The 14,489-nt window shown below is 45.5% G+C and overlaps 1 protein-coding gene across 3 annotated transcripts in view; it reads right to left on the bottom strand.

The window, feature by feature from the left end:
• Positions 1–753: 753 nt before the first annotated feature.
• Positions 754–14,489, bottom strand: part of Mxi1 (MAX interactor 1, dimerization protein) — a 59,764-nt gene continuing 46,028 nt past the window's right edge. For all 3 annotated transcript variants that reach the window (XM_006231604.1, NM_013160.2, XM_006231606.2), the window contains exons 4-6: positions 4,398–4,512; positions 3,550–3,721; positions 754–2,461 (exon numbers count right to left, since the gene is read on the bottom strand). In XM_006231604.1, the coding sequence (XP_006231666.1) occupies positions 2,298–2,461; positions 3,550–3,721; positions 4,398–4,512 (451 nt within the window). In that variant the 3' untranslated portion in view covers positions 754–2,297. The remainder of the gene's footprint in view (positions 2,462–3,549; positions 3,722–4,397; positions 4,513–14,489) is intronic.

Genomic DNA, 14,489 nt, shown 5'->3' with positions numbered 1-14,489 from the left:
CCTCCTTCCCCAAGAGCAAACTGGGGAAGGAGTAGTGTTGGAACATCTAGTTAATGTTATGTGCAGGTTTGTAATGAAGGCTTGCAGTCCATCATCCTGTATAAACACAAAATGACAGCATAGAGTTTGTCTGAATGATGTTCCAAATTTCAGTCCTGGGCCAAGATGACGTCAATTAACACCATGAGAAAAGGAAGAAGCTGTAGTTGGACGGTAGTGGTGCACACCTTTAATCCCAGTACTCAGGAGGCAGAGACAAGTGGATCTCTTGAGTCCGAGGCCAGCCTGGTCTACAAATTGAGTTTGAGGGCTGCTAGGGCTAGAGAGAAATCCTGTCTTGAACCCTAGCTCCCCGCACCTTCCCCAACCCCTTAAAAAGGGAGAATAACGAAACCACACAATGGCTTCCATTTCCTTTCCATGGTAAAGACACACTTCAGAGAAAGCTCAGACAGCTAAGCCACAGAGCACATCTTACCTGGCCGGGAGTGACTGAGGGAAACCAGAGGGTTTTTCCATTCTCTCCTCAGCACCTGAAGGTTACAGCCAGAGTAACTGGAGGCATGCACTGTTTCACAACTACTTCAAAGGACTTCACTCAGACAGCCCAAGCAAGGACGGAGTACTTTTTGCAGGCACACAAAGAGCACTGGGTAGTGTGCTGGGCCCTTATGTGTGACCAAGACGGTGCGTTTCCTGTACGGAGACGTGCTGTTCCCAGAAGGAAGCTCTGACATTAACACACAACTCGACTGCACTGCTGAATATGGTTGTTTTTATTTTCTTTCTCCTTGCCCAGCCCTATCTAAACATAAAATAAAACTACAGGACTGAAATTAACAACCCATTAAAATCGGCAATAAGTTATGAAAATCATAAAGCTTTTTTTTTTAAGTAATTAAGGGTAGTTAAATTATTTAAAGAATACAAAGTCCGAACAGCTTGGGGTAAGGTATCCAGAAAGGCTTCCCGGAGCAAAGCAGTGGCCCAGAGGGAAACCTTCGAGTTTGAAAGGAGGGAGCACATGACACGGAGTGCGGGCTGGAAGTCTCACCCAGAAGATAACATTTCTGCAGGTATTTGTGAGAGCAACAGTAGCACCTGCACAGTGGGATTGTGGGGAGGAAACTGCCTGTAGAAAATGCAGATCTTTACATTAAATGAGACAAGTGCGGAACATAACTATGTTAACTAGGATAGTGTGCCTACCACGGGTATCAGACGGTTAAAAGCTGGTAAAAGGGAATGGTCCTAAAGAAAACAAAAACAGCATTGCCTTCGTCTACCCAGCCCAGACCTCATCCGTCCTGCGCACTGAAAAGAGTGAGGCGTGAGGTGTTTATCATTATCAAATGCTGCATCAAAATAGATGATTTCCCCCACGTGTTTTATTCCACTATAAAAGACATCTATGTTTACTTATGGACAAGCTTTAAAAAGATGTCATTTTGGTTTTCAACACATACAAACAGTTATCAAAATCTCAAATAAAAATGCTGTGGTGGCTCAGACCTTGGCCTGCTACACTGCGTGCACAGCTCCTCAGATCCGCGCAGACACCGAGGCTCGCACACGGAGCTGTTCCTCCTGTGATTCAGGCTGTCATGCATGGGCTGCCCCTACGTGGCCGAAGGGTGGCGAGCGGGTGCTTGCCTGCTCTAGTGCTATCAATGCAGGTAAGGTTAGCTGGCTTAGCATGGAATCCAACAGAAAGCTGAGCTGCATGATGATCTCGTTCAAAAGGCTTCATGGGAGTCTCTCCTTTTGTAGAGCACGATATGAGCTTTTTAAAAATTCATTTTTTAAAAGAATTGATCATCCACAGGCTTCATGATACACAGAGGCTGAGTTTTAATAGCTCTTTAGCTATCCAAGATTAATGCCTGATTATCCTGTCTTCTCCTTACTCTAAGTTTGATTTTGTTTCTAGGACCAAGAAGCTCAGGAAGGGTTCATAACCCTATCCTTAAATGTCTGCTCAACACGGAGTGAGCAAACTACAACAGGAGAATGGAGTCTCCATTGTCTCTTAAGTCAACCACGTCAACTCAAGATAACCACACACATTTCTGCTGCTGTTAGAAACTGTATTCTTTCCAAATACAGGAGTATTTGTTCTACCGGGGAGGCTCTACCCCACTTTTTAAGTATTTGCTTAAATACAGGTCTTCTGACCCTTTTGTTCAAGTATAGTTTTTAGTTTTAAAGAGGAGACTGCGTCATGAACCCAATTTGAGAGACGGTATTGAACTGGCCCAGTGAGCACTTCGCCCTGCACTGTTATGTCATGCTGGGTTCTAGGACGTGAAGGAGAGTTTGACACTGGCACTGGAGTAGCCCTCGTCACTCCCAATACTCTGCAGGCTGCTGTGGTCATCGATGTCGCTGATGCTGGTGGTACTGATGTTGTCCACTTCTCCATGGGAGAACTCTGTGCTTTCCACATCCACTTCAATCTCCTCTGCCGAGGGAAGAGGAAAGGAAAGGAAGGAGCGTCAACAATCTGTGTGCGCACTTGCAAGAGTCAGGGTCACTCAGCGGAGCTATCAGTGACCTACGGGGACCAGGGACTCTTCCTCGGAGGGCAATCCAGGGACTCTTCCTCGGAGGGCAATCCGGGGCTCTTAATTTAGGGAGCAAGTTTACTAAACCCTTCGACGCCAGCCCGTCTGGACCTCCCACTGACAGCACCGGGCCGATTTGGGAATTAGTACTTAATATTAAATCCCAACCCAAGTGGTTTAACACCATCTGTTTTACATTAAACCAAAAACTAATTCCCAGTGCTGTTTATTAATCAGGGCTGCTTTCGAGAGGAGGTTGGGTTGTGGAGAAATAAGGTTAAAGACAGAAAGTTTACGTTTATGCATCCAAATGTTTGGTGCTCCCACTCTGTCACAGCTCACAGATGCGTTTCTACGATCCATTACAAATTCCGAACGGTAACGAAGGTTAACCGCAAAGGCGGTTTAAGGGTTTGCTTTAGATTCTCTGGCATCAAGTGGAGCTTCAGACCATGTCTCTCGCCTGGTAAGAACTCCGTATTTTCTTTTTTTCCTCCCTCCCTTCCTTTCTTAGATTTACTGTTTATTTTATGTGTGTGAGGACACTGCAGCTGTCTTCATTCACACCAGAAGAGGGCATCAGATCCCTCACAGATGGTTGTGAGCTTGCTGAGAATTGAACTCATGACCTCTGGAAGAGAAGTCAGTGCTCCACTCCAGCCCCTAATAACTTGGCATTTTCTAAACAAAACTTTTCTGTAAGTTTAAAATTGTTTCTAAATAGAAAATATGTATATAAATATGTGAAAAAAGTGTGGTTCACAAAGGCACTGCCAGAGAATTTTAGGGGGCATAAGCCCACATTTGGGAGCTAGGAGTGTGCCAGGCAGAGCCCACTCGTGCTCCGCACTGGCTTTGCTCTCCCGCACAAAGCAACAGAACCTAGAACACTACAGCCTGGTTAACGAGAGCAGACGCGGTGTCTGCAGTCTCCCTACCCCTTTTCAGAGACACCCGGTATTTTCTTAGAAACAGAGCTGCCTACCTCGCTCTGAATCCGAGCGATCTGAGGAGATCGTTGATCCAATGCTGTCCATTCGTATCCGCTCCATCTCCTGAGGACCCTGCAGCTGTTCCAGTCGCCGCTTTAAAAATCTCTGTTCTCGTTCCAAGTTCTCAAGCTGGTGCTGGCTCTTCCTTTCGGCTTCTTCAAGTTTCTGAAATGGAGACATTTTATTTACATCTGTAGTCCGGTCTAAAAAAGTACAACTAACTTCTGCCTAGCATTTTTCTTTGGCAAAGAAAGTATGAAGGGGGTATATACCCATATACATACTTATATGTGGGTACGTATGTACTCTTGTATATATAAGCACAGATAAGCACTTACTTTTTTTTTTTCTTTTTTTCGGAGCTGGGGACTGAACCCAGGGCCTTGTGCTTGCTAGGCAAGCGCTCTACCACTGAGCTAAATCCCCAACCCCAAATTTAGCATAAAACCAGTTGTCTTTTTTGCGTATGAGCGCTCCATTACTTGAACAAAATGAACTATAAACGTCTGTGAGGTAACCTCCACAAAGAGAAACCTCCTGCAGTGTGGTATTTGATGGAAAATTACTGAGAGAGAAAGCCAAAAGACAGTGTCTCCACAAGGGGTCGCAACTGCCTTCCTTCTGGGCATCAGAAAGGTCACTTATTTCCCTAGCATTCTCAGGTCTAAACGGCCACGCCGTCAAAAATACACTTTCATTTATCACATTGTGCTGCGCCATTGGATTGGCTGGCAAGACTTTACAAAGGTTTCAGGGAGGGCAGTTAGCAAAGAGGACGGCCCAGTGAGCTGGACACAACACAAACAGGAAGCGTTGCAAAGATGGGAGCGAAGATTCTCACCTTGATGTGTGCTTTGGCTTTGTTGAGCAAACCAAGTGTTGTGTGCCTGGTGCAGTCTGGGCCCAGCGGGATCAGAACTTTTAAGCGTTCTAAACACAGGCGCAGGTGAGCTCGTCTGAGGAAGAAATCATCTCATCAGCACAGCCTGGATATCCACTAGACACACAGGATCTAACAACAGCGACTCTGAGCCCTTAGCCAACAACCATCTCACTCCCAACTCTTCAAAGTACCTGCACACAGCGGTGCTGGCCTCCCGCTCCACCGCTTTGTGCCCTGCAGACACAAGTCACTTTGTCATCCCCCCAGGAACTCTGTCAGAGATCGTGTATCTGTTCTCTAGGCCCCTTCGTAAGCTCCCCACTGTGCTGTTAGAGTGAAAGGGGTGCCGAATGCCTAAAACGCAGGCTGGAGGAGGGTGCAGTTACTGTACCTCAGAGGAGATAGAAAACACCAAGGTTCCTATCTCCTTCCACCTTGTAATTACACGTGCGCGCACACACGCGCACACACATGCACCCACACTGTTCAGTAACTGTAGCCATCCTACAGGCTTGGATGCTGTTTATGCAGTAGGCAGAATGACCTCAACACTTCCTGGTCTTCACACACCGCAGTACTTCTAAAAACGACAGTTCCATTGATCCAGCACGGCACGAAGGCCTCCACTTGTGCTGTGAGCAGACTGCTCTTGGTTACTTTCTCCCTTTCTCTTCCCTTCTCACGACCTAGCCTAAGTTCTGCACAGGGAAAACAGGTGACAGAATTACTCAAAGTCCTAAGTTCTCTGACAGTCCCTTCTCTGGAAAAACCAGAGGGCATTTTTTCCTAGAAATGTTTCCAGAGAGCCTCGCGCACTTGCGCTCTCCAGCTGTGACCACGCGTATAACGGAGACATTAAAACATTGTAGTCTCCAGTCTGAGTCTGCTTTACCAAGCATTAACAGTTCAGTGGCGTGCGGCATGTGGACTCCTTTGGGGCTGTAACTGAACTTTCTACAACAGTCTCAACTGTATCAGGGTAACGCAAGGCCCCCTCTTTCTCTCAAACGGGACTAGAATAGTCTCATTAGCTCACTGGGTCTTAATACACAACAAATGATGTCAAGTGACAATCTCCAATGTAGCGTTTGAGAGAGGGGCAGGAAAGGTGACAAGTGGTCAGCTGTGTCACTGACAAGCAAGGGTGATTAAGGGCAGCGAGGCCAGAGGTTTGGCTGATGATGGCTGGGCCTTACAGCATCCACAGGCCCAGCCACAGTGATTGAACGATCGGAAGAGAATTTCCAGTCTTTTCTGAGCCTGTCCTCTCAAGTCTAACACTTGACTCCAGGCTGCAACTGCATATACTTAAAGCGGATGAAGGGACGTCTGCACTTCTCTCTACTTAACAATTTAAAGGTCGCTCCAAACCTAATTCTCTCAGCCGAGGAGTTGCATTGCTCAGGTCCCTCTTGCTAAGCAGACCAGAATCAACACCCAGACCACACACACGGGGGAGGTGGCTTTATCTTCTACACTAGATCCCCTCGGTTTCTGCCTAACAACTTTCCTCAGGAGACATGGCTCAAGGGTGAGACACAGGCCGGCCATTCTCTTAAAAATTAGAGGCTCTGCTCTGAATTCAGCCTTCTACAGAAGTAAAGAGAGCAACCAGAAAAATTAAGGAAGTATGTCAGAGGAACACTCTGACGATATTGTTCGAATTACTCAATTCCAAAAGTTCGCCCATGCGGCAAATTATCTTTTAACATTTTAGGTTTTAAAACCAGTCTTTCACTAGGCTAAGTCACGTTTTTGTTTTGTCATGCTAAAACCTTTACCGAAATGACAAACCCGAGGATGTAACTCAGTAGTAAGTGCTTAACCAGCAAGGTCCTGTGTGATTCCCCACATGTCAAAATTTAAAGGAGAAAATAGCAAACAGGGTACTATTTGCTCTCCCTCTTTCTCAGATTATTCGGTTATATATTTGCCATGTCTCTTTTGTGTACTCAAATTATTTTAGGTATTTCTTTGGTTGGGGAGAGCAAAAAATAAATAATAAAAATTTTTAAAAATTAAAATTTTTGAAGGAACCCGATTCCCGAGTGTCCCACTAGGCGTACACCAAGCAAGCAATCCAGGTGTGGGGACATCCGCAGGGGGAGGTGGCAGACCTTTAAAAGCAGGTGAAACTTGGCTTTAGAGATTTAAGGGTCTTGAATCTGTCTCTGAAGAAGCGAGGACTTTCCGGGTAATTAAAGGAGGAAAAGGGGATCTGACTTGAGATTACAGGCTGGAGTCCAGGGTAAATGACCTCGGACCATGCACATGGTCCTAGCTCAATGCCCAGGGCTGCAAACAGCTAAGCAACAAAACCCCACAGAAACAAAACCTGTGAGGTTAACAATGCCTCGGTTTCCCTCACACAGGAGGAAAAGGCTGAGGTGCCCTTCTGTAAGGAAGCACCGTGTTCAGTTTCAGGGTCTTAATAAATTTTTAAATTTATTAATAAACCAAGTCAAAAGTTTAATGCCCAAAATGGATAGGCAAGGCAAAATTACATTCTGGAAGGGGTTTTCCTCGGCCACTGTGAACATTTCTTCAGGCGGGTGATTATAAATACACTCCAAGGCGCAGCACACGCCCAGAGGACACGCCTGTCTCTGTATGAAGGATGATGACCAGTGAATAGGGCGCCTTACTTACTAAGGTGTCCCTGCGGAAGCTAAGTATCACTTCCTACAGTTTTTGTGTTTCAAAGTGAAACACAGCAAAGGATTGGTGGCAGCTGCCAGCTGACCAACAGGGCTGTGCTGTCCCAAACTCCTCGTGCACGCACATGCCACTTCCTTCTAGGAGCGGCGGGTGCACCCTGACTATCAGTGTGAGGCGAGTCACCTGCTTTCCTAGAAGAGCTGGGTGGCTGTTGTACCTCCTCTGTCCCCTTCACCCCAGGCCTCTGCTGGTAACCACAGATTGGCCTGCCTTTTGCCATCTGGTCTTTTCCTGCCTCCATTCTAGTGACCGGTGGCTCAAAAACCTCCTGTTAGGGGGTTGCCCAATCACAGGCCACAAGAGACACAAAAGGTCTAGTTTGATCTGAAATCCATACTCACTGAGGAAAACAGGATCAAATACACAGTGACGTTTTCCGAGGTCTCTACAAAGGACTGATACCCAGAATAAGGATCCCGCACGTCACATTTTAAAGTCAAGGAATTGGACTTGGCAATTTTTTTTAAATGTTAACTTCCTGGTTATCGGTTACTTAACTTTTATTAACACACGGATACTCTGTAACACTGGGTTAGCTCCAAATATAATATGTTAACATCTCTGGTAGGTCAGCGTGAAAACAAATCCTGCGGAAGAGGCTAGCGCTAAGCAAACCCCGCCCGCCTGTTAAGATGAGGCTGAAGGACGGAGACACACAAACGCACTCTGAGTCTCAAAGCCACTTTCAAGTCCACCTTAAAATGAGCTCTTTCAAGTAGCAATTCCTAGCCAACAGCTCTTCCTAGTCCTATCAAAATGGCCCACATCTTCAAACTGGGAAAGAGGAGGTGGTGCTGCCATTATGTTGGTCGGGTGGGGTCATTTTCCCTGAAGAAACCCTCTGAGCTCCACTGACAAACAGATATCACAAAACATGCAAGGAAGACACTTCCTACAAAACAGGGCGCTGTGGAGGGTAGACGCATCAACTAAGAGCACATGCAGTTGCGGGAAGAATTCCCTTTCAGAAAAAGAAAAGCGTAGAAACCAAACCAAAGCTCCCACGGCAGTGCTTTTCAAGTCCTTCTGGAAACCGATCCCCCAGCCCAACAATGAGAAGTCCAGCCCCGCCTGGCCCCACAAACAGTGCTGGCTGATGCCCTCGGAGGCCTGGCCCTTCATTCTCCCGCCCCGGGACACCAAGACTTTGCCAAGTAGCTAAATCAAAATGGAAAATAAGCGGAGTGATAGGGACAAGCTTGCCCTCTCCTCTCTGCTGTTACGCAACAGGCTGGGAGTTCTCCCAGGAGCCGCATTCTTCAAGCTAGTCTGGCCAGCTGCCAGTTCTCACTCCCTCCGCGCTCCTGCACATGACAGCCGTGAGCTGCTACCCTACACATTCTATACACTCAAGTTTCCACGCAGTTTAATGTATTGAGAGTCTCTAAAGATAGGCGAAAATCTGTCTGCTTACTTTAAAACATGGCATTAGAAATGGATCCAGATAAATCAAGCACACGGCTTTCTGCTCATGAATTTTATTTATGAAAACATATATGATCATATCCCGTTCACCTCGTTCTGTTTATCAAACAAGGGAGCTAGACAAGCTGCTCTTATCAACTAGTATCTGGTAACTGTGCTTCCCCGGCAGCTCACGGCAGTAACCTGGCAAGGGGAATTTTCCCACTGTGAGACTTGACTCTGGGAGCCATGGGGCTCGGTGACAACAGAAATAAACACAGAGGGGCTGGGACCCTCTTCATATCTTTCAACTTTTACTTCACAGTCTTCTCAGTCAGTGTTGTAAAGTAACCACACAGAAGCGTGAATGAGTGTCGTAGTGAAGTCGTAGGCACAGGCACACACACCTGACACATGTCAGTGCTGGCAGGAAAGGGCTCATCGACGTACGCTGGGACTTGCGATATAGCCAAGCTTGCCTCAAATTTATGACTCTTCTGTTCTCCTACCCCCAACACACTAAGGGCACCAATATATCCACTGTGAAGTCCTTAAAGACCACTCTAAATCTAACGTTCAGAGGGGAGGATAATGTACATCCTGGAGGTACTTGTCTCAGAGAGTGAGAGGTTAGATACGGTGTCTTTCAAAAGTCATTATTTTCCTTAAACTAATCTGTAAAAATATTTTATATACAAATAAACAGACATAACACAAAATGCGCTTATAAAACAAAAGCTGTGGCACTGGAGAGATGCCTCGGGGCTTAGAGGGCAAATGCTCTTGCTGAGGACCGGAGTTCAATTTCTAGCACCGTGCTGCGTTGCTCCCCACCGCTGTAACAGGAGCTCCGGGGACCTAATGTTGACCTTTGAACTCCAGGGTATCCGCATCTACGTGAACATGCCCACATAGGGGGAATCACGCATACATACAATTAAAATAGGTTTAATTAATGAAAACTAAATATCTCAAGACCTCCAGAAAACTGCTAGCAGTTCCAGCTGATAAGTAGGGTTTTTGGACTTAAGGATGGCCTTTCTGACTCATGGCTGAGATTATGTATCCCCAAGACTTGGAGTATAGACGAGAATGGGCAGGGGAGCAGGGTCAAGAGGATATGAGAAAGAGACAAGGTAAAGGGTGTCTATGTGTATGTGAGTGTGTATGTGTGTGTCTGAGTGTGTGAGAGTGTGTATGTGTGAGAGTGTGTGTGGGAGTGTGTATATGTGAGAGTGTGAGTGTGTGAAAGTGAGTGTATGTGTGACAGAGTCTGTGTGAGTGTATGTGAGAGTGAGAGTGTGTATATGTGTGAGAGTATGTGTGTATGAGTGTGTATGAGTGTGTATATGTATGAGAGAGTGAGTGTGTGTGTATGTGTGAGTATATGTGAGAGAATGAGTGTTTGTGTGTGAGTGTGAGTGTGTATGTGTGAGAGTGTGTATGTGTGACAGAGTCTGTGTGAGTGTATGTGAGTGAGTGTGAGTGTGTATATGTGTGAGAGTGTGTGTATGAGTGTGTATATGTATGAGAGCGTGAGTGTGTGTGTGTGAGTATATGTGAGAGAATGTGTGTGTGAGTGTGAGTGTGTATGTGTGAGTGTATATGTGTATGAGTGAGTGTGTATATATGAGTGTGTGTGTGCATGAGTATGTGAGTGTTTGTGTGAGTGTGTGAGTGTGTACGTGTGTATATGTGAATGTGTATGTGGGAGTGAGTGAGAATATGTGAGTGTGAGAGCATGTGAACATGTAAGAGAGTGTGTGACAGTGTGAGTGTGAGAGTGTGAGTGAGTGTGTATCTGTATGTAAAGGAAGTGACATCTGAGTTCTCAACTAATTGTGACAAACTTGTATTCTTTTCAAGAAAGACTCTGTGCAGGCTGCAATGTTACAACTCTCAGGTGGGAAGAACAACAAGTGCCAGAGGGTCAGAAACAATGGCCCCCAGTAAGCAGCTGCCCACCCTGTCACACCTCTGAGCTACATTCTAGAAAGATCTGTGAAGCTGCCTGGAGTGATCTTTGCCCCTTTGAAGATGGAATTCTGCCCTCTGCTTCCCGCCTCCCCGGCCATACATCCCATGATCCACACCCTCGTACAGATGATTCACATCCAGACTGCTTCTGCCTGTGCCCATTCCACAGAACGCCCTTATCTCCAGGGTCTGGATGCTGAGCACTTCACTCACTTTTGTCTTTGGAATCTTGCTATATAAACCAGGCTGGCCCCTCTCGATCCACCGTCTCCTGAATACTGCAGTTTTAAGAGTGCCACCACACCTAGCCAACTGTTACCAATTCAGCCCACTACTGTGTCCTTCATGCGACCCTCCTTACATATGCCTTCAGATTGTTAATACTATTTATTTAAAAATACAACATAGTTGTATTTTTAAAGGAAGACCCTGTGTGTGTGTGCTGCCCTTATGCATGCTGCCCTTACGTGCACCACTATGTGTGCAACGCCCGCAGAGGCCAGAAGATGGCTCTGCATTCGCTGGGTCTGGAGTTAAAAACCATGTAGATCACAAGAACGCTGGAAATCAGACACCAGTCCTCTGCAAGGTCAGCAAGTTCTCTTAACCACTAAGCCATCTTTCCAGCCCCAATCATATCATATTCTAGTTGGGATTAAATTTGTACTCTTTATTATTTTAATTTTTCCAATATTCAACAGAATGAGCACATAGAAGGGAGAAGAAATACAATTATTTTTACATGCATCTGGAACACTCTGGCTTGCCAAAGTTGATCTGATAATCAATTCGAGAGTCTCTCAACAGTATAATCATATACTAGGATAATATCTGTGCACGCCAGAACCCTGGACACCGCATTATTCTGAATCTGTTGCAATTCTAGTCAGCAGTATATATTATGGTGTGATCTCAGAAAATGAGAAACTGACAGGCTTCAGCTGAACTCCTAATTAGGGTTGCGGTCTCTTTCACTAAATAGTAAAGTGGAGGGTTTAAGAATGGCACTCATGGCCGCACACTGTGGTGCACACATTTAATCCCAGGACTCAGGAGACAGAGGCAGGCAGATCTGTGAGCCTGGTCTAGAGTGAGTGTCAGGACAGACAGTCGAGGCAGAGAAACCCTGCCTTGGAAAGAAAACAAAAGAATGGCTCTCCTGACAGGCTGGTGTGCTCAGCAATGGGGGGGGGGGCTTACTGCTCTATTAGAGGACCAGGGGTTCAGATACCAGCACCTACATGGGGGAGTTCATGGATGCCTGTAACCTCAGCTCCAAGGGGAACCCAATGTCCCCCTCTGACTACCATAGGCACCCACATTCATATATTCATATTCATTCTCCCTCTCCCTCCTTTACACACACACACACACACACACACACACACACACACTTTAAAAACTTTACCATTGAACAAAGTATTTATGATGATTATGGGCTAGCACAGCATTGTTAAATGAAATTTAGAAATTAAAATTTGTTAAAGTCCATTATTTTTGGTCAATTTCAAGTTTCTGACTTTGTACCTTCTAGAAAGTAGAAAATTAATCATTAACTTTGAAATTTTAAGTTCCAGGGCTGGAGAGACGGCTCATGAAGAGCACTTTTCCACGGGCTCCAGGCACACATGTGGTGCACAGACACTCGTGCACGCCAGGCACTCAACAGGTAAGACGTAAACAAACACGTTTAAAAGAGGTTTAAGTCCAACTAGCAGTAGCCATTATAACGGCAGGAAGGCAGAAAACAGGAAACAAATAATTCAGAAACCCAGGCATAAGAGGACAGCCTAGAAATTCGTATTTGGTGATGCAGGAAGAAAACAATAATAAAACCTGATAGCTTTAATCTGACCCCTTTTCAGCCTTTTGTTTGTTATGTTGTGTTCGATAGCACTGGCTGTCTTGGAATTCTCTATGCAAACCAGGCTGGCCTCGAACTCAGAGATCCACCTGCCTGTGGGTGTGTGTCGTCACGCCCAGATAATCTAATCTTTACAAGGGTTCACAAGGTAGGCGGGGAGAACACATACATGGTTACTCTATTCTTTTTAATGTTCTGTACTCATCTCTAAAGGAAAACAGCCAATGCTGCCCTGAAACTCACCCTCTCTGCCATCAGGGAGCAGCTCAGTTTACAGACGTGACCCCCATGCCTGCGAGGCTTCACTTTAGACAGCCTGTCTCGCTTGGGAAAAAAAAAATCATTAAGATCTTGTTCTAGAAGCAAATGCTCTTCAGTGGAACTCCAACCAGGAAGCTCCAGAGGGCTCCACAGAAGCGGCCCTCACGTGGTTTCCAGCCAAGTCTACTTTCTATGCACGCATCCCCTCTTATCTGTTTATAAGGATTTTGGGGTTGTTTTTGGCTTTCTTTTCCTTTTCTTTCCTTTAAACAAAAACAAAAAACTAGCTTCATCATTCATTCAGCATATTTCTCCAGTCACACAAGAACTTTCTGTATTCCAGGTTTCAAGGTCTGGGAAATAGGGCTACATTGCTGGAGAAAACAGTGGCAATTTGTTCTAAATACAAAATAGCTTATTTTCTTTTGGCAACCCTCCAGGGATTTGGGTGGCGGGAAAGGATACTCCTCTCTGGGGAGATCAGCTCGGGGCCTGGACTACAGTCAAAACTTAGCCCTGGGTGGGAGAGAATTTTTTTTTAATTATCTTTCACATCAGTTTGGAAAAAGATTAAAGATTTCTGCCTTATTAACAGTTTTCTATTCTTTAGCCTTTTTTTGTTGGTGTTCATCCCTTTTCTGGCAAGCCCGCATTGGCTGATTTAATGGTACCAAGGGGTTGAGAAGTATTACTGTCCAAAGGAAAAAGCATTCTCTCACAAGGACTGGGAAAGCAATCTGCAATCACAACAGTAGCTACTTGTTAATTTTCTATTTGAAACACAGTGATGTCAATAGTATTGTACCCTGCCAGCAACCATGGGGTAAAGTACATTTTGAAACCAAAACAGACTTCCTACGTGCTGGCAAGTCAGATGGGAGACACAGTGATAAGCTGCTGCTTATTATACACTGTCTTCTTTTTATACACAACATGTACACAAGAACCAAATCTCTTCCACACAAGTTTGTGTCCACCTCTCCCGCACCCCCACCCCCACCGCTCCAATCTAGAGCCAGGTGGAGGTGTTTCATTGTTTCGGATTACTATTGGGATGACAGAGAAATGAAACTGTTACTGATGCCAATAAAGCCGAGATCCTACACAGCACAAACAACCTTGAAGACTGCTTTATAATTTAACTGCTTAGAAGCTGGAAATGAAAACAGAAACGTGTATACTTAAAACGGCCCCTCTTCCCAGATATGTTGGTGTAACCACTCATTTTGAGGGGTGTATAAATGTAGGAGGAGGCCCATGTTTTATTAAATGATCAAAAAAGCAGGCGGAGGAATCAATGCATCCTGGAAATGTGAACCTTCCGTCTGCACTGAGAAAGAGCGAGCTGAAGGGAGAGCTCAGACCAACAGTGGGAGCCACACCTGCCCCTCAGCAGATGGCAAGTGCTTCCACACTGCTGGACCCCGGCCAGTTCAGTCATGCTAACTAGGGATCATTTTTAAAGATCCGTTTTATTGTATTTTTCCCCAAATCAAAATGTTGTGGTTTTGTCTGGGGAGAGCGGGCTGATGAAATTTGGGGCAGGCAAAGGACAACACAGAATGTTGTTGGCCCATGTGTTTGGCTTCATACACTTAAAGCATTAACCTTCCATTTAGAGCCTCTGGGAAAATCAAATTCACAGAATGTAAGATATGCCAGTCTTGGTAATGACATGGAACTGATGTTTTGATATACTGTCTCGTTTCTAAATTACTTAACTGTGTGAGTTTTATCTTTCATTGTCCTGTGTCCCTGCAGTGCGTGTCCCCTGTGCACAAAGAGCCCAAATGAAAAGTTCTTTCTGAGTTTCTTTTGAGGGCAGC

Source organism: Rattus norvegicus, chromosome 1 (genome assembly GCF_036323735.1).
Source record: "Rattus norvegicus strain BN/NHsdMcwi chromosome 1, GRCr8, whole genome shotgun sequence".
In the NCBI taxonomy this organism is placed as follows: Eukaryota; Metazoa; Chordata; class Mammalia; order Rodentia; family Muridae; genus Rattus; species Rattus norvegicus.
The sequence above is the reverse complement of the archived record's forward strand: the minus strand, read 5'-3'. Positions and strand labels throughout refer to the sequence as shown.